A 23,591-nucleotide genomic window follows, 5' to 3' on the forward strand; every position below is an offset into this window, starting at 1 on the left:
TGTTGCGAAAAGCGAGGCAGCTGAATGAAATTAGCTCGAGGGCTTGACGTTATCAACCAGCACAAACCCCTCATTTAGCCAAGCCCCAAAGAGGCCCGAGCCTCACTCATGGCTATTAGTGTTATAGCTATTAGTGGCGGTGCAGCCTGATCTTGAACCCTGTTCTCTGTCTCCCCGTCCGGTTCTCCTTCCTCATCTCTTCTGCCAAATATGTAGGAAATTATTGGCTTAGAACCCAGCAGAAATCCTGTTGTGCTCAGTCCCTGCTCGGCTTTGCGAAGGGGGCTTGCAGCTACCAGAGAGCGTGCTGAAGAGACGAGACATTCGGGCAAAGATTTGCATCCATCGTCTTAAGCATTTAAAAAGCCTCATTAGGGAGATACTGGGTGGGGTGGGGAATAGATAAGAAGTACACTTCCCATCACGTAGCCTTTATTTTCCTATATCCCAAAATGAGGCTTTTTAACCGGGAGGTCTTGCAGCTTTCATGTGCCTGGGATGGTTGGCGCCCTGTCCCACGCACTGGGCAGAAGTGGCGCTGCACCTTGAGAACTGATTCTGGACGGGATGCCACATAAGAACGCCCTTGCTGTCCTGAGACGGCTGTGAGCTCCGCCTCCACGTATTGGATATATCTAATAGGCAGTATCATCAGAGCCTCTTTGGTTTTCTCCACCTCAGAACCTATTGCCAAGATTCTCCTTTTTAAAATCCCCCTTTTCTTCCTGGGCCCCCAAGCACTTGCCCTCAGTCTGGAAGAGAGAGCCCAGGCTCTTCTGCTGGCTTGGCCTTTGAGACCTGTGGCAGCCCAGCCTTCACTTACCTTTCTAGTTTCATCATTTTACATCCACTCTGGTGGGCTCCCAAGTATACTCCCTCCCTTTTCTAGCTTATCCCCAATGCCCTCCTTCTCTTCATCCGACTCCCTCATGGCCCTCCTTTTCCATCAGCCCCTTGCTGACCTCATCCCTGTAGTGGATGCTTCAGGAGGGTGGGTCTCTAGTACTTCCTGTCTGCCCAGCTCACCCACCCCTCCTCAAGCCAAGGTGGCTTGGAGAGCAGGTTTCTCTTAGCCCGGAGTTTTGAAGGTGGAAACACTGGCTCCTTCATTTTCCCATGCTGAGGGGGTGGTTCTAGAAGAAGAGGTGCCTGGGTGAGGTGTGACCTGGTGAGCAGTCTAGCAGCCCTTGCCCTTTGACCAGACCAGGAGGGCAGTGCCTGGGAGCAAGACAGAGTCTTTGAATGTTGGGGCAATGAGGGAGATGCCTGTGGTCAGGGAGGCACAGAGCCTGGAGGGGAGGTATCTGCTCAGAAAAGAAACATTGTCCAGTGGCCTTGGAGTGGGGGGTGGACACTGTGCACCATGAGAGTAAAGAATATGCAGTTTTTCCCCTAGCTGGTTTGGCTCAGTGGATAGAGTATTGGCCTGTGGACTGAAGGATCCCGGGTTCGATTCTGGTCAAGGGCACATACCTCGGTTGCAGATTCAATCCCAGTTCTGGTTGGGGTATGTGTGGGAGTCAACCAATTGATGTGTCTCTCTCACATATCTATGTTTCTCTCATGTCTCTCCCCTTCCCTTCCACTCTCTGTAAAAATCAAAGTAAAAATATCCTTGGGTGAGGATTAACAAATAAACAACAAGATATATGCAGTTTTAAGAAAGGCGCGGATGGAATCCTGGTTTTGCCACACTCATCAGCCATATCATCTTAGGTGGGTAACCTCAGAAGTTGGAAATTCTTCATCTGTAACATAAGGAAGATAAGTGCCTGCCACATACAGGTTTTGTGAGGCTCAAGTAAGATACTGTATGTAAAATGTTTAGCATAGTGCCATGAATATAGGAAACTTGCAATAAAAGTTAACTGCTGCTACCCATTACCAGGTGGGGGAATTGAAAGAGGAACTGACGGGACCAATTTGGTTCTCTCCTAGCCATGCATCTTAGGCCATTCATTTCTTCCGTTCTCAGCCCCTTTTTCACATTCCAGGTCAAGGTCTCAGACCAAAGCATGCTAAGAACCTACACGAGGCAGCTGCGACCTGGCCCTCTGTGAGTAACCACGGGCCCCAGTGGCTGTTGGCTCTGGCCAGCTGGGCTCTGGCTGCTGAGTGAGAGCTGACCAGAGCTGGTCCTCCAGCTCCTTCCCCAACAGACAGCCCAGGGGCAATGTAATCTCCTGCCACAAGTATTCGGAGGGTCTTCTGCCCCTCAGCTGTTCCATTCCTGACTGACTCACCAACAGCTCACACCTGCCCTGCTTTGAGATGAGTGGCTCCAACCTCCATAGTCATGAAAGAGCCTCTAAAAGCAGCTCCAAGCAGGGCTCATTTTTCCAGGGATAGAAACCCCAGCATTGTCAGCATCTTCACACTATTCTTGGCTTCTAGCACTCTCCGTGTTTAAGCTAGATTCCAACGCAGAGTCACAAAGAAAGTGGAATCACCATGGATCCGCCATGCAATTGGCTTGGGTTCTGCAATAGATTGCGGAATGAATGCAAACTGCTGAAATAAGACTTTATTCTGTATCTTCTGGTGCTCAAATGGTTGATCCAGTAACCTGGCCACTTGGGCCAGAAGAGCTGCAAAGACAGATAGACACTCAGGCATCCTGGACACGGCCTTGCCTTGTGCTCAAGTCAGACTGCTGTGAAAGCTGGAGGAGCAGGTGGCAGCGTCTGTGAAAGATCCTGGATCAAACTCCTTGAGTTCAAATCTCAGCTCTGGGCAACCATGAACAATTGATTTAACCTTCCTGAGATTCAGTTCCCTTGACTCTAAAATATGGATAAATAATTCAAAATATGTAAATGCTTAAAAGGTCCTTCATAAGGTTAATTAAGGTGATGATGACCTTGACCATAGCGGACAGCCTCTGGTTACCCCAGAGCCATGCACCCAGCCTTGATCCTGGGCAGAGAGGTTTTTCAAGACCACGAGGGGGAAGACAGTGGGTATGGTTCCTCGAGGTTCTAGATATCTGCAGTGTCCTATAGGTATATCCCATTTTTAGTCAATGCACCCAAAATGCCCACCACTCTTAGTCCCCAGTATAATTTAGTGGCCAGAATTCTACCACCTCTGACCCTAGCACCAGTGACTCCTGTCTGCCATCTCTTTGGAGAGGCCCCAGGCTTCTTTCCCAGCAGGATTTAACAAAGTGGCATCATACCAGAGTCACTGAGTAGCTTGTTGATGCTCCAGAGCCACACAGCCATGAGTGGTCTGTGGGCTGGCAATAGCGCCTGGGGACCTTGACTCATCCCTGCATTCTTCCCTTCCCCCTCCTTGTAACAGCTCTTTCACACCTTCCCATTTGTCCCCAACCATAGACTCCCCTCTCAACTGATGTCAACACCTGCTCCATTGGAAAAAAAAAAATAGCCACCCTTTGACGACCCTTTCCTCTTCCCTTTCCATCACCACAAAATGCAACTATATGCACAGTCATCATTTTTTAAACCTTCTCTTCTGTTTCAGGGGCCAAGAGTTCCTTCCCTTGGCCATTATCCCGTCCTCCTGACCCAATCCTGTTCCACCTCCTCTTGTTTCTCTGGTTTTCTTTTCTCAGCTCCTCCCTGCCTACTTGTCCCTTGCTCTTGGCAGAAAACGTGTCTTCTCAATTCTTAGGGCAAAAGAAACCAGAACTATTTCTGACCCTATGAGTGCCTTTCCATGCTGACTTATGTCTTACCTTCCTATAACCGTCAGGAATCTTGAAAGAGCAGGCTGAAAGTCACCATCTCCTGGTCATTCCCAAACCACAGCACACTGGCTTTGTCCCTAAAGACATCTTTCAAATACCTTCGGTAGTGTTATTCTCACTGCCTCCAGCTCTCAAGCAACCTCCCCATCCATTTCCCCCTGAATTCATTTCCATTTCGGAATCGTGTAGGGTTAATGGCATTCTTGCGACCATAGGACAAGCTTCTTACTGTCACTCTCACATAATCCCATAATTTCTACCTATGGATCTTTCTCTCATGCCTGTCTGATTGTTGGCTCTCAGATAGAAGGTCCAGGCAGTCCAAGAGGCACTGGACAGTTTTATGCACAGGAGAGCTAAAACAGTCACAGCACACCCTTGACCCCCAACCCCAGCACCTGATGCTGCCCCTCTGTCTCCAGACGTGTTGTTAATAATAATGAGTCAGTGTGTCTGTTGGAGTTGGTGAGATGAGGGAAGGCATCACTCAAAGAGCCTCCTATTGTTTCTCTCCACCTGGCTTTACTATCATCCCTTCATAAGATAACCAGCACACTTACAAATGCCACTTGTCCTATAGCCTAGTGCTGTGGTCCCTTATGCATCCACCCACAATCAAGAGCCTTTAGCAGGAACTAAGCTTATCCAAGGCTATGACTTGGGAAAAGATCCTGGTAAATTAAGTGCATTACTCTCACTCCCGATCCCCCCAGGATGATCAGTTAGGAGTCTCCATGTGCGTCACACCAACTCCTTGGTTGGAGAGCTTATAGACAGACTGTCCTCAAGGTACCCTTTGTTTTCTGTGTTAGTTCTGGAAACCTGAATGTGTTCATTGTAGCTTCATGGATAGCCTATCTGTACTGGGAAGACTCTAAAGATGCTGTTCTCCCATTCTCCTGGGAAAGTTACTTTGTAGTTTTTAAGACTTGATCATTCAAGTGGCGATTCCACTTAAAGCCTCTCCTGTCTTGGAAGGTGTAATTGACTCATCCCTCCCTTCTGCCACTGCTGCTGGCTTAGGTACATCTCTATGACAGTACTTGCCATATTGCCCGAAAGACTACAGAGCTTTTTGATGGCAGGGATGAAAGCATTTGTTTAGCACTCAGTGTGGTGCCTTGTAGGTGTTCAGGAATATTGGAGCCATTCAGTAAATAAATGAATAAAACACAATAATATGAACATTGGTCTAACCAAACTATTTAATTTGCTTTATAAACTGTGCTTTGCTCTTCCATGAATGTGAGTAGGTAGATAGGAGACTCAGCAAATTCCTGTTTTCTTTTCATTAGCCGGAAAATGAAGATTTAGAAAGTTTAGAAACTTGACCTGACTGAAAAGAAGTAAGAAATGGTGGACCTTGAAAATGACTTCAGGTTTTCTCACTGCGCAGAATATAGTCAAACACTGCCGCAGTTAAATATTTTACCCTTTGTTCTCCCTGCGTGATCTACAATAATAATCTGCTTCATGTTGATATTTACTGCTGTGTTGCTGATAATTACCTGAAAGAGAAGTTGGGGTGCTTCACTGGGCTGGAAAAAGTTTAGCTAAATCAGAAAGCAGGTCTAATTAAGCAAATTTATTCTATATCTATAAAAGGCTAAGTTGACTCGTGCATGAACGATAAATATAAAGCTCTTGCTGGCACCAATCACACACGTGTATTTCAATCTGTCATTGTCGATTGTGAATTTGGTTGACACTTCTATTATAGAGAAAGGGCGAATAGCGATATTAAAATATTTCTTCTAATTAATTTCCTTTCAATGTGCATGAATCCATGCACTGAGCCACTAGTTTATATATAACTGAAACCAAGAGATGAAGGGCATAAGAAGGTCAAGGTCAGAATAAGATATCTCTTGTCGGACTCCTGGTAGCTAAAGATCTGATTGCATGTCATTCACACTACATTTGGAAGAAACTTTAAAACTGTGTCAAAGATAGTACATTGGCTTGATTATTTTTCGCCTAGGAAAAGTGGAACTGGTCTGGGAACCATTGGTTTTGTAACAACTGTAGATAGCTCTTAAGTCCTTAACCAGAGAATCTAGGGGAAGTGTTCCTATTTACAGGCACCTGTCTACACTCATAGTGCCTGGTTCCCTTGGTGATGGGTAACCTGAGCCATTTAATGGGAACTGACTGTAGCTGCTATGACCCACTTATTCTCATTCTTTATTTTTTGGTTCCCTTATTTTTAAGGTGTACATTTTTCAAGTTCCCAAATGTGAATAGTGCCTTGGACATGTCCCCTGTGCCCAGCAGTCATGGCTTACTTGAGATTGGTTTTCTAAATTTGATTAGATCCCTTTGAGCAGACAACCTGAAATACTGCATATTTTTGTTGTTGTTTCCTCATTCAGCTAGAAACACATGCCATCTATGTATTTAGTGACTAAAGAAGGGAAAAACCATCCCTAGACTTATCCAGGGCCAAGGCTTACCCAGTGTGTTGTGTCCAAAATCTCAGTGTATTTTCAGGCAAGGAGCCATCATGTAATTTAAAATGATCTGATTGGTGGGGACAGCATAAATAGTGAGGCCAGGATCCTGAGGGAACTGGAATCTATAGCTTATTAGAAGCGCTAAGGGAAGTGACTGTTCACCTGGTGAAGACTGTAGACTTTGGTATCAGGAAAGGGAGAGCAGGTGTATTTTTGAGGATCCCAGGGCTGGAGTGCTGAGAAGCACCTGTGGCTCTGAACAACGACACACGATGGTGAGAGCTGCCACACCGGGGAGCTGACTGCGTGAGGATATTCCCCCGCACTGCACGCTTGCATACCAGGTGACACCCTCATGTGACCCCTTGTCTGCCCCACTTGACCGCTCTTGAGCCAGCTCTTTCCCCAGGGTCAGCGAAGTACAGTGCTGGTAGTAGCATGTCTCTGATCTCCGGGACATGTCCATCAAGGAATGCTGCAGCATCGCCCTCACCCAGCATCCCTGAGAGCAAGAGCGAACAGAGCATTCATGCAGGGCGTGCTCTCCTGGCAGAGGCCAGCCAGGCTATGACGGAGTCCTGCTGCTGGGGATCGGATGGCCCCCAGTCATGGCATCAGGCACACACCACCACCACCACCCCTCCCCCCAGAACTCTGCAGAGACCTGACACGGCTCTCCCTTGGCCAAGCTGCTGTGGAGGAGCCAGGCCAGGAGCGAGCAAGTGCTGTGGAATCTGACCAGCCATGCGGGCCCAAGGGTGATGCCTCGGAGGAGGCTGCCTAGGGCGATTTGGCTGGAAAGCATGTTTAACCTAAATTTGACCTGACTTCTGGACTGTAACAAACAATAATTTCAGTTTTACGATGGTTCATTACTAGCTATTGATATTCTCACTGTGCTCATTCTAAACATGCATGTAGCACACAGTACTTGGAGTATGTCGTAAAATTATTGTAAAGAAGGGAAAAATGTGGCCATTGTAGGTATGACTCAAAACACAGGCATCTGTTCAGGGACAGTGCAAAAGTGAACACGCCCTCAGCGCTCAGCACTTGCGCCACAGGCACAGTCCCAGTGCTCTGAGCCAGCGCTGGTGCTGTGCTGTCACTCAGGCCGCCTTTCGTCTTTTCCAGCCAGAAAGTATTTTGGTTGTTGTCCCCTTGGGTTGTTTGTGCAGACTTTGACAGATACGTCCTAGGCATCCTGAGCAGAAATGTTGCCTCGTTTTGTTCTCTTACACAAAAAGAGTTAATTAAAACTGTCAACACAAGGGATGAACTGTTTCTAACTCTGCTTTGGTCTTTTTGGCTCAAACAAAGGCAATTTAATGATTTCCGTATTTCCACAATCTTTTTTAAACTGTTTATATCACACAGAGGAAATATTAGAGCATCCTGCTATAAAGAGCACGCTGCACTTTCATTCCCACGAGTTCTTGTGTGTAATGATCTAATGGACCCTCTATGTCGCTCTGTGAGGTATACTTTTCTCTGTTCGAAGGATGGGACATCTGAGATGAGGTGACCTTCCTGAGGTTACACACGGTTAGAGCCATTTCTTGCTGCCCTTGTTCTGCAGAGAAGGCTTACCCCCCACTTCTCCAATTCCCCCACCCCCAGTTGATGCCAGGGCCTATTTCATCTTGTATCATTCCCTGTCTTTACTTCGTCATTTCCCTGTCTTGTTCTACGTGAGAAATAAGAATGGAGGCCAACAGGTGGTGGCATTCATGCAGGGTGTGCTCTCCTGGCAGATCGAACGGCCCCCAGCCATCCATTCCACACACAAAGGAGACCGGGTGCCCTTTTTATCCCAGTACATCCCACACAGACACACCCTGTGCCACAAAGTAGATCCCCTTTGGCCCTTGATGCTAATCCTGGTTTTAACTATAGCTGGCTCAGAGCTGACAATGCCATCTTCAAAATTGCCAATTCAAGCAAATCAGGCAACAGTGGGCAGAATTCCTTTGTAACTCATGTCCCAATAGTAGGAATTCTTTCTTGTATGTCTGTTGCCAAAGGAGTAAACTTTAGTTAGTTGATAGATCGGCCTCCCTTTGAGATAAATGCATTAGCCTGGACTTTTGGTTGCAAGTAACAGAAACTCTGCTTGAACCAGTACAGGCCCAGAAGGGACTAAAAGGAAGGGCAGGGCCGTATCTCTGCCTTTAGACAACATGAATCAGGGATGAGAATGCCACCATCCTCTATATTTTGTTGACTTTCATACGTTTCTGTGCATGATGGCTTCTTAGCTGACTCCTTCTGCAAACCAGCTGCCTCCACATGGAAGGGACATCGTTACCGATAACCTCAGAACCTTCTGGCACCACTCACTACCATTTTCTGTTCCCATGTTTAAAAATTCAGAGGGAAGATTCCTGCCCTGACCGGTTTGACTCAGTGGATAGAGCGTCGACCTGCGGACTCAAGGGTCCCGAGTTCGATTCCAGTCAGGGGCATGTACCTTGGTTGCGGGCACATCCCCAGTAGGGGGAGTGCAGAGGCAGCTGATTGATGTTTCTCTCTCATCGATGTCTCTAACTCTCTAACCCTCTCCCTTCCTCTCTGTAAAAAATCAATAAAATATATTTTAAAAATTCAGAGGGAAGATTCTAACCAGCCACGCTTGGATCAGGTGACTGGGAGGTGAGGATTGTCTCTAAAAAGATGACAGCCCTCACTTCTGCCAGGTGGTCACAGTTAAGGTAATGATCCCAGCCTATTCTGGGCGGACAGGCCATAGGTTTCACTAAAGAAGTGTTCAGAAGAATTCTGTCTGTATTGGTCTTCTCCATCCCTTTACTTTAGGGATTGACTAGTCTGAGCTTCTCTGCAACTAATGATAAGGTTTCTTTTGGGAGGCCTTAGACATCCGCTAATAATCTCATCTCTAATTAAAATGCAGTGTTTCTCAAGATATGGAAACATACTTTATTTCTTGAGTCTACTAGCATCCAACTCTCAGTACATGAGGAACTTTCTAAGAATAAACTCCTTTTATGCTTACCCATGGGAGAGGTGGGGGGCAGGACTCAATTGAGATTAGGCTAGTGACCTTGTATAATCTGAACTGCCCTTTATGTAGAGACTATGCCCATGCTGGAACCTTGTTGGTCAGTCTACTCTCCATCCTCTCTCTCATTGCTCTCCAGTCACTGAGGCTGATTAACTATCATCATCAACTCCCTGACCCCCAACCATAGAACATCCTGTGCAGCTACTATAGCAACCTGAAGCCTCTCCCTCCACTTAGCGATGGCTTTAAAAATAGCCCCACCTGTCCTTGCCAGTGTTGCTCAGTGATTGGAGCAGCGGCCCGTGCACCAAAGGGTCACAGGTTCGATTCCCAGTCAAAGGCACTTACCTGGGTTGTGGGTTCAATTCCCAGCCCCAATCTGGGCATGTGTGGGAAGCAAACAATCAATGTGTCTCTCCCTCTCTCTCCCCGACCCCCCTTCCTACCTCCCTTTCTCTGTTTCTAAAAATCAGTAGGAAAAATATTCTCTGGTGAGGATTTAAAAAATATATAGATCCCCACCTTACTCTGTGGACTGCTGAAGCTGTGCATTAGGCCTGCGCAGCCTTAGCAGTGATAGCATTTTGGGTCTTCTAGAAACAGACCCATAATCTGTAAGCCTTGAGGCACTGTGTTGTCTGTGTTCCCGAGGAATCTCAGTAACATAGCTTGTAAGGCCTGGGGAAGACTTTGATCTGATAACTCTTGGCTATGTTTTACATTTGCCTCCAACAGATCTGGGTTTTAGAGGCTGAATTCCTTGCATTCAAGATTTTATCCAGCCTTGCCCTGGCTGGTGTGGCTTAGTTGATCGAGCGTCTGTTGCATCCACCAAAAGGTCACCAGTTTGATTCCCAGTCGGAGCACATGCCCAGGTTGTGGACTTGGTCCCCAGTGGGGGATGTGCAGGAGGCAGCCAATCAATGTTTCTCGCTCCCTCTCCACCTCCCTTCCTCTCTCTCTAAAATCAATTTAAAAATATATTTTTTAAAAAGATTTTTCCCAGGCCTCTTGAGAGCAAAGCTTTGATAGGGGCAAAGGTAGTTTAGCTTCAATAACGTTGACTAAAGTTCCTGAGATATTGACAATATACATATAAAGAGAACTTCCCATCCTAATTCAGTTCTGTGATACAAGAGAGGAAGCATGTTGCACTGTGGCATTTCTTCAGTCGAAATGCAAGAGGACATGAAAATGTGTCTCTCAATCTCTTTACAGATCTCTTAGTCCCTCACAGTATCCATAGGTAATTGGATTATATAGTCAGAAGCTCTGACTGTGGGAAGTTTTGATGAGAAGATTCATTTTCCCTCTGTCATATTTGTAGAAATAACCATCAAAACAAAAGAGGAAATTTGATCAAATAGATGAGTAACCCAGTTTAGTACATTAGTTGTCCAATGGACAGGTCTAGCCTAGGGGCTACCATCATTGGTTGAATGAAAATGACCATTTTATTATTTATACTAGTGGCCTGGTGCACGAAATTCATGCACATTAAAAGGGGATTAATTAGAGGAAATATTTTAATATTGCTATTTGCCCTTTCTCTATAATAGAAGTGTCAGAGATGAAAGAAAATTAGTAAAATGTATATGAAAATCTTCCTCCTGTCAGAATCTGGGATGCGCCGTGGGACTCAGAGCCAAGGCCCCGCCCACCCGCGGCACCTCAAAATCACGCGAGACCCAGACTCACCTAGCCCCACCCCCATTGGGCGAGATCCAGACCCAGCTGGCCCCACCCTTGTCAAGCCCTGCTGGGTGGGGGGTGCAGCCTCAGTTCCCCTGTCAAGCCCCACTGGGTGGGGGGCATAGCCTCAGGGCCCCTGTCAAGCCCCGCAAGGCGGGGGGGTACAGCTTCAGGTCCCCCAGCACACGCTGGATGGGGGGGGCGCAGCCTCAGGTCCCCCAGCACACCCTCAGGTCCCCCGGCCCAGTGCTGGGGCGGGGGGTGTGGCCTGAGGTCCCTTGGCCTGGCACCAGGGCAGGCGGCGCAGCCTGAGGTCCCCTGCCAGGTGGGGGGCATGGCCTGAGGTCCCCTGTTAAGCCCCGCTGGGCAGGGGCGCATCCCGAGGTCCCCTGACCTGGCGCCGGGTGGGGGGCGCGGCCTTAGATCCCCTGTCAAGTCCCACCAGGCGTGGGGCACAGCCTCAGGTCCCCTGGCCCAGCACCACGCAGCCTCAGGTCCCTGCTGATTGCTCGTTAAGGCTCGTTACAGGAACTCGGCCTCCACTGTGGGTGCAGCCATCTTGTGTTACAGAAACCTCCACTGTGGGCGCCACCATCTTTGTGATGGCATGATGGTCAATTTGCATATTCCCTCTTTATTATATAGGATTCATCAATGGAATGAGCATTCTCAATAGCATAGAACAGGGTAGAAATTCTCCTTTAAATACACTTGCCATCTCAGAGTGGGGAGGAATGGAAATTTAGGATGTAGCTTCCTTCCGAATTCAATTTGACTTTCTCTCATCTGTGGATAGCTGGCTTGCTTCTCTTAACCTGACTTCATACATGGAGCTGGGCAACCACTCTATCACTGACTTACCCAACAGAGAATATGTCTAAGACTTTTCAGAGACTCCCAAACCTAGAATCACTCCGGGACCCAGATGTATGGTCTCAGTATTGATCCAAGAATTCCACTACTGCAGTTCCACTGATAGAATTAAGGAAGCATGCATACCCTCTGACAAAGCAAATTCTTCTTAAAGTAGGGCAAAACAGAGCTGTGTTCCAACCATGTCTTTTGAAACACATTTCTGAATAATTGGAATGGCATTTACATAACCACGTGGCCTTTTATGCCTTGATAACATACTGTTTTGCAATCCAAAAATGACAACAGGAAATGATTGAACTTGTTGCCCAATTACTGGAACAGGGAGTTATACATTTATGTACCTCAACTCAAATCCTCACTTTGACTGATGGATGTTAGCATTCAACAAGATGATTCTAAGACAATCTTCTTGGCGCTGTTCTCAGATGCTTTCCAGGTTTTTCTTCAAGTGGAGGTGGCATTTTATTTTGGCCTGTGCTCTGCTGTTGATGGCAGTTTTGTTAAGATGTCATTCTCATCTAGATTGTGAAGACATGGCTCTGTATTTCACCAAAAGCCACTTTTATCTGAAACATTATCTCTCTTTCACTGGTGTTTAATACCTTTCAAAAGCTTGCTAGAGAACAGCAGTGATTTGGGTAGACTGTATGAGAGGAAGATGCTAGGACGATGATTTGGGATGAGGGGGGTACCTTTCTGCCATGAGCATCACTGTGATCTGGGCCAATGTGACTGGCTGAGAGGCAATGTGCCCCTCAAGTCTGTTATGAGAGGAATAAAGTACCAGGCACCACTATTCTAGATTCTCAAACAGAGCTTCTAGACATTAAAGTACATTTTAATTACTCAAGAAAATAAACATTTTTTTCTAAGAAACTCAAATATTATGGTTAAGGTAAAAGAACATCTTTACCAAACCTCCCATCCCCAGCTTTTTGTCATCTAGACACTTCCCCAGAGCACTGTTAAGTTTTGTTATGTAACCTTCCAAACACTTAATCTATTGATTTTCATATAGATAGCAACACCTATGGGGTTGTATAGTGTTGTTTTCTAGTACCACAATCTATTATGCATCTTGATATTTTAACTAATATGTCTTACATTTTTATAATGATCTATACATATCTACTTCGTGTTTTTAAAATTTTTTTAATTGATTGATTTATATGAGAGAGAGAGGGAGAGAGAAACGTCCATTTGTTGTTCCATTATTTATGCATTCATTGGATATTCTTATTTGTGCCCTGACTAGGGATCGAACCCACAACTTTGACGTATCAGAACAACACTCTAACCAATTGTGCTACCCAGCCAGGGCTTTGCTTCATGTTTTAAAATGCTGCAAATTGTCTATAATATGAATAACCCACAGTTTATTTAGCCACTCCTCCAATAATGGACATTTAGGGTCAGACAAAATTTTCAAACCTTATTTTAAGTCAATTTTCATTTAATCTTAATATATAAAGCAAAATTGGTATTTGATCTGCTCCTCAGTTAAGTTATAATAATAGAAAGCTTATCAATTTAGTACGTGGTAATGTGGGCAAATTATCCATTTGTGCCTTGTTCTTACACTTGTGCCTCAGTTCCTTTACCTGTAAAATGGGAATAAAAACATTACCCATCTCATGGGCTTGTGGGAAGAAGTAAATGAGTTCATGTATGTCAGGTGCTCTCAACAGTGCCTGGCACATGTGAACAGTACCTACATGCTTGCTATGTGTTTACAGCACTGTGCTTGGACCACATTGTATCGGTCTCCACAGACTTGCTTTGGCCTTTGGCCCATATTAACCCTTAACCTATTTAGAGGACATCACAGGAAAACGTGAGTTCTGGGCTTGGTTTACTGTGAAGATATTATCATGGATGCTGTTTTTCCCATTTCACAATCTCTGTGAAAATAAGAGGAGTTCCTCCCTTCCTCAGGGATAGTTGTGCTTCTCCCAGGCAGTTGCTGTGACATTACTCTACTGCTCTGTGCCTTTTTATTCATCACGCTCCCCTTTTTCCATTGACTGCGAGGGTGGATTTGGATTTTTGTATCTACCTCTAGTCTACCACGTGCTGTAGATTCGACGGCATGCATGTTGTATATGAACTGAACTTACGATTGAAATCATCTTTCTTACTCTTCCATTTTTTTTCAACCAGTGAAAATAGCTGCCTCTGGGTGAGTGTATGGGTTGACCTTTTGTTGCGATGAAGAACCTGCTGCACCCCTTGGGACGGAGGCACGGTTGGCGCCCTGACTTGCTGGAGTCTTGCAGGCATTTTCCCTTTGGTCTTCTCTCCTTCACCTCCTGCTGGAGAAGTGGCAGCTGCCCGTGCTGGGTGGCCCCGTGCACATGCAGACTTTGTCACTGGGTTGGACATGCAGAGCTTCCCGTGGGTGCTGGGGTCCTTTCCTATTCTCCCCACCCCCTGAACATCACCAACATGTCAGTTCTCTGACAGAGGGGGCCTTTGACCTGCTGTTGAGAATTATTTTTCTCTCTCTTCTTGTAAGACTCTGAGGAAATGTAGGCTATAATTATATCCCTAAATACTAGTCAGAGAGCTTGACCATGTGAGGACTGGAATATGAATTAATGTAACAACAATAAACTGCCATCAACACAAAGAAGCCCTTTGTGATTGTGAAAGCCCTTTGTCTATGGTGTGAAAGAGCTTCCATAACAATGAACAAGATGCAGACTGCAGAGAGCTGGTGCAAAAGGCAGTGGTGTGGCAGGGCCTTGGGCCCTGTCTGGCCTGAGCCTGGCACAGCCACCCTGGGAACTGGCCCCTGTGCTGGCCCTCCCACTGCACCTTCCACACTGCCAGTGCTTCTCTCCCAGTGTGACTCCTGCTTCAATGCAGAACGCTTGGTCCCTGTTTCTGTTCTAGGGCCCAGCCTGGCTCTGCCATCTGCCCTTTCCCACACCTCCCATCCCAGCGTACTGGGGAAGGGGTGGGGCAAGGGAAGGAAGGAGGTGCCCTTTCTTAATGGAGGGGGTTTGGAAAGCCCATTCTGAAGGTTGGAATGTGGGGAAGTGGGCTTCGGAGAAGGTAACCAGCTCCAGTCCCCTGCGCCTGCGCTCCTCACTGACTCTTTTGCACAATCATGACCTTCCTTTGGGGCACAGGTAATGTGTCTCATGAACATTGGAGCTTCCATTTCTCTGGAGCAGCCCAGATTATGATTGTCACTTCCCCGTTTAGCAATAGCACCTACTTTTCAGACTGTCAGGCCCCTGGATGGCCGCTGGTGGGCCTCTGGTTTCGGCCTTTCATTCAGCACTGAGGGAGGGAGTGTTTGGTGGCATTGGGCCAGGTCTGTTGCATTAGCAGCTCCCTCCCTCCTCCCCGCCACACCCAGGTCAGGCACACCCTGAAAGTCACTCCAGCTCCTTCTCCAGCTCGGCGCATTTTATGAGATTCTGCCTCTCTTCTGCCATTTCTAATCTTTTCCCTTTCCTCTGTTTTCCATGGTTTCTGGCTACTTTCCATTTACTGTGTTTTCTCTGCTTACCCCTCTGAGAGCCCTCAGTGTTATTTAGGTTCTCTTCAAGATGTTTCATCGTAGCTTGCTTCTCTCAGCTCTAGCTTTGTAGAAACACAGTGTGGCCTGGTTGGTGTGGCTCAGGGGTTGAGTGTCGACCCAGGAACCAAGAGGTCGCTGGTTTGATTCCCAGTCAGGGCACATGCCTGGGTTGTGGCTCAATCCCCAGTAGGGGTTGTGCAGGAGGCAGCTGATCTATGAGAGTTTCTCTCTCATTGGTGTTTCTATTTTTCTATCCCTTTCCCTCCCTCTGTTTCTAAAAATCAATAAAAACACAGGTTAAAAAGCACACACACACAGTGTGCCAGCATGGCTGCCAGAGCCCTGATCAAGGGGTGGGATTGGCCATCTCTGGAACAGATGTGTGAGTAGGTGAAGGACCTTGCAGTTGGCGTCCCCTGTCCTCCATGCTCACTGTGATGCTCAGGACGGACCTCCATGCTGGGAGGTGTGCCTTGGCTCTGGAGAACCTGGCGTGAGAGTTGAGAGATACCAAGATCTCTGCAGGAGTTGTTCCCACATAGTTCCTTGGTGAATAGTATGAGCTTCCTGGGCTCCTCACAGAGTAGAACCACATTGCTGTTGGTGCCTCTGGCAGGCTGTGCTAGACCAGACCCAACACATCCAGTCAAGTCGGGCACCACTGGGTCTGGAGCTCCACGGAGGCCTTCCTGGCCAAGGGTGAGGTCATCTGAGGGGGTGGTTTTGCCAACTTTCAAAACATACCCATCACCAGTATCTGGTCCGGTTCTCTTTGTCGTAGTTTTGGAATCCTGTGGTTTCCTGTTCAGGTGGGTGGTTTTGCACATATAAACAGTGCAACTGTCCACACAAATTGCATACTTCATTTGGAAGTTGGTAAGATGGTTTTATAATCTTTTAAGTACATCCTTTTTCTTTTCCCCCTTCTCTTTAGTCCCAGGTAAATCACCACGGTGCTGCTAATAATGAAACATACCAGGAACGCTTGGCACGTCTAGAAGGAGACAAGGAGTCCCTCATATTACAGGTGGGTTCTTTTTGGTGGGAATCGCATATCCTATTACCTCCAACTCTGCAGCTGCCCTAAGTGGGAGAGAAGCACAGGGATTATCTCTATAGGGTTTATTTTGCTCCCAAAGTAAATGTTTTTAGAAAGACGTTTCCTGAAACACAGCAGAAAGTAACTGGGGGCACAATTTCACTCTGGACTTGGCTTTGGGGGACTGTGAATGTATTCATTTATTCATCATGGACTACCGAGCACCCACCTCGATATGCTGGAAGCTCTGTGGCCAGGCTGGTTAATGGGGCCTTACCTTCTAGGAGCCCAGGAGTCTTGCAAGGATGATAAACTGTGTCCTCATGTCACTAATGAAACAGCCATGACTGATCCGGGCTTAAGGGTGCATGTTAATGGCATCAGGCCCAAATAATCTGGAGGTGGATCTGGACTTGAACTTTAAAGCCCAATCCCTAGATGGTAACATGGGGTAACAAGCCTTTGATGACTCTCTTGCTTCAAAGGGAGGAACTCCAAAACTCTTCCTGGAGATAGTCAAAGGAACACTTTCAATTCTGAACGCGAACATTCCTTGGTAGGACAGAAAGGTGAGCGTTCTTTTTTTTTTAATATATATTTTTATTGATTTTTTACAGAGAGGAAGAGAGAGGGATAGAGAGTTAGAAACATCGATGAGAGAGAAACATTGATCAGCTGCCTCTTGCACACCCCCTACGGGGGATGTGCCCGCAACCAAGGTACATGCCCTTGACTGGAATCGAACCTGGGACCCTTGAGTCCGCAGGCCGACACTCTATCCACTGAGCCAAACCGGTTTCAGCAAGGTGAGCGTTCTTATGGGAGGCCTATTGCTGTAGCAGGGGTTCTCTGCTCTGCTAGCTCTCAGCTGCACGGATCAAGCATCAAGGTCTGGTGTGCATTGATGTTTGGAGAATAATAGGATTAACATCCCAATCTTAGTTTTTTAAAAAGCTCGAAAAGTGCTGAACAAGACTGGTAGTGGAATGGAGGAGGGGGCAGGTAGGGTTCTGAGCCTCCCTCCCCGCTGCCCCCCAACCCAGACTGTGGGCTTTAGCCTAGAGCCCTGGAGTTAGCACTAGAGCTAAGAGGCTGCAGTATGTTTGTTTGTTTTTAAATCTTATTTTACCTTATTTCTTGTATGCATTTCACTTCATTTTATGAATGTGAGAATAATAAATGATTACCTTAGAAACTATGGAATAGCAAAAAGAGTTTAACGCTTTGGCCTTTTCTCCCAACCTTTTTTTATCCTGTCCTACCCCTATCTTAAATAATTAAGCTCAAACCAATTATACAGTTACACAGGTTTTTTTTTTTCTCTCCCTTCTCTTCATTGATTTGGTTCATTAAAGAATATTTGAGTGCATACAGCTTGGCAGACACTGGTTGCAGGTGCTGGGGAAGCAGGAGCACAGGAAACAGATTAAGTCAGTCCCTGTGCTCAAGCTTCCATTCGTGTGTGTGTGTGTGTGTGTGTGTGTGTGTGTGTGGACAGTAAACCAATACACAAAATGCTTCAGGTGGTGATAAATACTATGGAGAAAAATAGAGCAGGGTAAAGACTGTGTAGTCAGGCAAGCCCTCCCCTGACAGGAGGACACCTGACTGGAGTTAGCGGGGAGCCACTTGGGTGCCTGGAGAAAAGCACATTCCAGGCCAAGGAAGTGGTGGGTCCAGCACGGGCCCTGGGGTAGGGGTGTGCTCAGTGTGTGGGACAGAACAGGAAGGGACCATGTGACTTGAACTGGTGACCTACAGGGGGGCAGTTGGGAACTGCCTTCAGAAAGGTACAGAGGCCAGATTATATAGCCCATTAGAGCACAGACGTTTTGAGGAATGTGTAATTTGAAATGCCACCCCAATGAGATGATTAATGAAAGAGTGTCCAGTTTAAAATTTTGTAGCAAATACTATGAAATTGCAAGCTTTTGAACCAGAAACCTTCATGGCTGACATAACATATTCCTAGTTAGAGGATTACATTTTAATAAAAGTCCTGTGTGTTCATCTCTTTGATGTGCATGTTGTTGTTTTGTGTGTGTGTTGTGTGTTTTTTTTTAACTTCCAAATTCTTGAATAATCTTTGTTTAAATAATTGTAACACAATTGGAAACCTGCTTATTAGGAAAGTCAGAAGTGGATCCCGGCGATTTCTGTTTTGCCTGGAGCTTGTGGACAGACTTTCAGAGTTGCTCTCCCATCATCACCGCTGTCCAGTGGCCCCATGGGGTCCATTAGACAAACCCCAGCATAGCAAGGCCTCTTGCTTAGACTGAATTCTTTGAAGCCCTTGGCCCATCTTTTCCTGGGTTTACTTGTAGAAGAACAAGGGGAACCACACAGAATCAAATACTTTATTTCTAGGATTAGTTAAAAACAAAACCAAAATTGTTTATCTCTTCATTAGAGTTCTGAAGGCAAGGCGTTTCTTTTCTTTTTTTACCTTTGTATATCTCCCAGTGTCTAAAATCATGCCTAGCATGTAGTAGGGGCTCAAAAATATTTGTTTTTATTACATAAAGGTTACATTCTAAGATCTTTCTACTTCTTGTCCTAATTTTCTACACCTCTCCATTCGTAATTCTGAGTAGGTATTGAGGTTCCTCAGGATCCTGCAGCTCTGTGTGTCTTGAGTCAGTCAGACGTGCAGCTGAGCTATGAGCTATGGAATGCTACAGACCACATGTCATTCCTTAGGGTACCACCAGTGCATGGCCCCCAGGCCCAGGGCGTGGTGCAGACTTTAGGTGTTAATCCTCATAGCAAGATTAACTGGAACACATCCTTCCCAAACAGAAACTCTGGGAGCCAGGCCCAAAGACCACCTCCTGGAATCCTACCCTTTTGAAAGGAGAGGTGGTAGTTGGGAAGGCCAGACTGATGATGCTGTTAGGCAGTAAAGATTCAAAAACAAAAAGCCCCACAAAGGTTTATGTTTAAAATGGGCCTGGTTAACAGAAGGTGCTCGTTGTTGGATTATAATTGAAATGTTAGCACACCATGCCTCAATATGTTTCAATAATTCAGTAATCACTCTGGACCATCAAAATGGAAAGCTTAAAGCAGCCATATTAATTTAGATTCCTTCCTCTGTAAGGGGAGCTTTGTAATTCATGAAGTTTATGGAAACACTCCTGAATGAATTCACATGAACTCTTTCCTGCTCCAGCTCTTGTTCCTTTACAGGCTGAGAAGCCATTCAGGATCATCTAGGTGTAAACAGCAATGACTCAGCCATTACTGAAAAGCCAAATGGGTCTAACGGATCTCCATTTACCGGGCATTGATTGCTTTGTTTTGGGGAGATCACCCATTCCATTTCTTCACCTTCCTGGTCTGAGGCACCTGCTAGTTAAGAAAAAGAAACTGATCCTGAGACAGTGTGCTAACAGAGCAGGCTAAAAACATCCTTTCCGTATATATTTAGGGTATTGATTTAAATAATTTCTTAAAATTGTATTTTTCTAATTAACGCCACTAAATATTTTCAGTGTTTTCCAGAAAGATGCCCCATTTCCCTGCCACTGTATGTGCAGTGTGGCTTGTGGATATTTATGACTTATGAGTTGTGTTTTGGCCTGTGAAGCACAAAACCCTTTCTGGAGCCAAGTTTTGTCAGCGCTAATACATGCCCTTTGCGTCCCACATTCCTTAATTGCTTCAGAACACTCGCCTGATAGGTGAGCAGCCCTCACACCCTATGAGAGAGGTGAGGTCATTGGTTAGTCTCCACACAGCTTGGACTGCTCTTCCACGTGAGGTGGCAGGAACCCAGGCAAGCCAGCCTGCTGTGCCTGGAGGTCGGGGCTGCCAGAGGGATCTCTGGAAGAGGAATAAGAGCCAGAGTTCAGCCCAGAGGCAGCTCTTGTGACCGCTGGGTGTTTTTCTCTTGAGCCTGTCAAGAGCAGGAAACGCGACCAAGGCTATTGAGACAGCTGAGACTCCCTGGCCAGGTAAGAAACCGGGAGTTTCCTTCGTCCAGAACTCTTCCCCGACCTGCCACCCATCAAGCAGAAAAGCCAGTCTTCCTATGTAAGGATCAGTGGCTTCAGGGCTCACCTCCCGTGGCGAGCCATTCCTGCCCCTCCCTCCATCACCGCTGCTTTATTTCCCCCACCAGGTGAGTGTCCTCACAGACCAAGTGGAAGCCCAAGGAGAGAAGATTCGGGACCTGGAGGTGTGTCTGGAAGGACACCAGGTGAAACTCAATGCTGCTGAAGAGATGCTTCAACAGGTAAGGGCGGACGGGGCTGAAGGCCCTGGGGTTCTACGGGACTTCAGTGTTCAAGCCCCTTTCTGTGTCAGGGTTAAGGCTCCTGCTTTTCCATCCTTCCTGGAGGTGGGATTGGCTGCTCAGTGTGTGGTGTTGATTCAGCAGGTGAAACCAGCCGGAACATTGAGCATTCCAGAGCAGGAGGGAGGTGGGGAGGGAGAGGGAGGGGCGGGGCTGGCCGGCCATGAATAACCTGTTGGGCTGGTTAGACAGATTCCCAGGCAGCACTTTCTCCAGGTCTGGTTCAGGGAAGGAGCTCTCTGTTGGCAAAGTCACCCTCATACTATCACGTGAACCCCAGCTTGACTGCAGGTAGCATGTGGGGTTTTAGAAAGCCAATTGGTTAGCTTATTTTTGTGCCCGTTTCCCAATCATTCTTCCCCTTCGAACTCTTGTGTAGTCTTCTTTGATGAAATGTATTACATAAATAATATTTTAATATAGTTTAATACACACCAAGATGAAAAATAAAATTAGCTGTTCTCCTGCCAGTCAAATAAATCTCTGAAATGTCTTCTCCTTATTTTCTTTTGGTCCTTCTTGTTACGTGTACATATAATTTGCAGAACTCTGTTCAGCACCATACAGTGTAGTCCTCAGATTTTGTATGCTTCACATCATAGTTTTTTTTCCCCTCTTGAAATGTTTCTGTGGAGTTGTCTTTACTGTCATTTATAAATATGTGAAAGTATCATAATTAATTGACTCTTCTACTCTTGAACAGTTTTAACCTATTGTAAATAATGAGCTACGATTTTTAGGAAGAATATTGAATTTTTATCAAAAGTCTTTTTAGAATCTATTGAGGAGCTATTTAGAAATTTTACTTTATGAAATATGTTAATATAGCTACTTAGTTGGTTTCCTTAGCTTGCATCCTTCTTGCGTTTTCAGTTACTTTGAGAACTAAACCATGACTAAAGTTTATGGGAGCATGCTTTGCAGCTCCTGGTCTTGTACTGGCATATAAAGGGTGCTCTGATGCTTGCTAATTAAACAAGGAAAGTCAGTTCCTTCATATGAGGGGGTTTGATTAGATGACCGCTGGCAATCTTTCCCCCAGAGCTCTAATGTTTTTTTATCCGCATAAAATTAAAATTGTTCAGAGGCTTTGACTCTGACCTTTGGTCTCAGGATAAACCTCTCAGCTCCCAGGTGTCTCCAGCGTTGTTTGAGTGTGCTTTTAAATGTTTTTTAAAAAGTCAAATGGCTTTATAAAAAAATGAGTTCCAGCAGCTCACAGGCTGTTACTAGTTTGTTATTTTTGCATTGCTGAAGAATAAGTTACCACATTCTTGGCTGCATTTGATTTTCTGTTTCAATTGTGTGCCATTTCTCTTGCTCATCCTACTCCCGGAAAATCTGAGGAGTATTTTTTTCTATTTATTTTTAAAAGTTTTGACTTTTTCCTTTAAAAATCCAGGAAAGCCCGGTTGGTGTGGTTCAGTGGTTGAACGTTGACCTATGAACCAGTGTGGGGCAGCCAGGAGGCAGCTGATCAATGACTCTCTCTCATCATTGATGTTTCTATTGCTCTCTTCCTCTCTGAAATCAGTAAAATTATATTTTAAAAAAAAATAAAAATCCAGGAAAGAAAATAAACCAATAGAAAAATCTCAAATGGCAGAAAAGCATTTTCTCAAAGAGTACGTCGAACAACCCACTAGATTGTATTTTCAAGGCTGCACAAGGTGAGGTTGGGTGTGGGGTTGAGGCGGGAAGACCATGGAATATTATAAAAAAAAATACAAACAAACAAAAAAAGACAGTTAAAAAAAAAATTGGACGTGAAAGGGAACCTGTCACGAAATTGTCAGGAGGTGGGTGTTTTAGGAAGGCAGGGCCTGGCAGGTAACCAGGCATCGGAGGTCATGGCTGCAGGGAGGTCCCTGAGTTCTCTGCAGCCGCCCCAGCTGCTCTTCCAGGACTGCCCTGCACCCCTCTCTGCTTCTGCTTCCTTGTCAGAGTCTCCATCTAAGCAGTCACGCTGGTTCCCAGCACCACCCCAGGGAGTCTGTCTTGTCTGTCTATAGACTGGGTTTTAGAGTTTTGAAAAAGTCTTAAGCTCAGTCCCCCTATATGTCCAGTGTATTCTGAATCTTTCTTGTGTGCTTTGGGTTTGGTGACAGGCATGTGGTTTGCATATACCAACGAGTTGGATTCTTTGACTTGGTCTCTTTTGGAGTATAGTTCTTATTAGCCACCTCTAGGATTTAAAGATCTTCCTGAATTTAGCCATAACTTCCCCTCATAGCTTTTATTGCATTCTTTCAGGAGTAAAATGAAAGGAGTGTGGAATACACCTTCCTTGGCAAATTCTGGGTTCATGTCATAGGACGCATGTGCACCTCAGCTCTCATTCCTGTGTTTGCTGGACGTGGTGGTGCCTGAGCTTGAGATCTTTGAGCTCCCCGTTCCAAATCCCAAACTGAAAGTTCATGCTTTCCTGAAATCTGCTGCGTGCTGACTGAAAAGACACTTCATTCGTGCAGCACGGCGCTGATGCGATGCCATTGGTGGCTTGGAGTATGCACATGCGTCTTCTGAGCTGGGGGCAGGAGAGACTTGCCTCATTTACTGTGTTATCCTGGACTGCAGGGCCCTCGGTTTCTGGTGATAGGAGCAAGAATGACTCATGACCTTGAGGCAGAGAAAGGAGGCAAACAATTGCCCATTTCTTCCAGTCCTCAGAAACCATCCCTGCCCTGAGCCATGCCTGGCCTCCTGCTCCAAGGCCTGCGGAGCTCTGAACAGTTTCTTTCACGGTCATAGTCTGGGGCCTTCTGACTGCCGTTGGCACTGCTCCCCGGGGGCATGCTGTTCCGGCGCACTGAGTGTGTCCTGCTAAAGGAGGCAGCTGCTACTCAACTCTAGCTGACTGCCCATGTGGGCCCAGTGTGGCTAGATAGTCCCATTTCTCACAAGCAGCTGGACATCCAGATTTAAAGATAAGTTTCTGTTTTAAAAATGACTAATTTAAATGGGAGAA

At 46.1% G+C, this 23,591-nt stretch overlaps 1 protein-coding gene across 1 annotated transcript in view; it reads left to right on the forward strand.

Annotated features, from left to right (window-relative positions):
• Positions 1-23,591, forward strand: part of LOC103294656 (liprin-beta-2) — a 77,233-nt gene that overhangs the window by 1,623 nt on the left and 52,019 nt on the right. The window contains exons 2-3 of the mRNA XM_028159909.2: positions 16,222-16,314; positions 20,450-20,563. Of these exons, the coding sequence (XP_028015710.2) occupies positions 16,222-16,314; positions 20,450-20,563 (207 nt within the window). The remainder of the gene's footprint in view (positions 1-16,221; positions 16,315-20,449; positions 20,564-23,591) is intronic.

The sequence above is a fragment of the Eptesicus fuscus genome, chromosome 13 (genome assembly GCF_027574615.1).
Source record: "Eptesicus fuscus isolate TK198812 chromosome 13, DD_ASM_mEF_20220401, whole genome shotgun sequence".
In the NCBI taxonomy this organism is placed as follows: domain Eukaryota; kingdom Metazoa; phylum Chordata; class Mammalia; order Chiroptera; family Vespertilionidae; genus Eptesicus; species Eptesicus fuscus.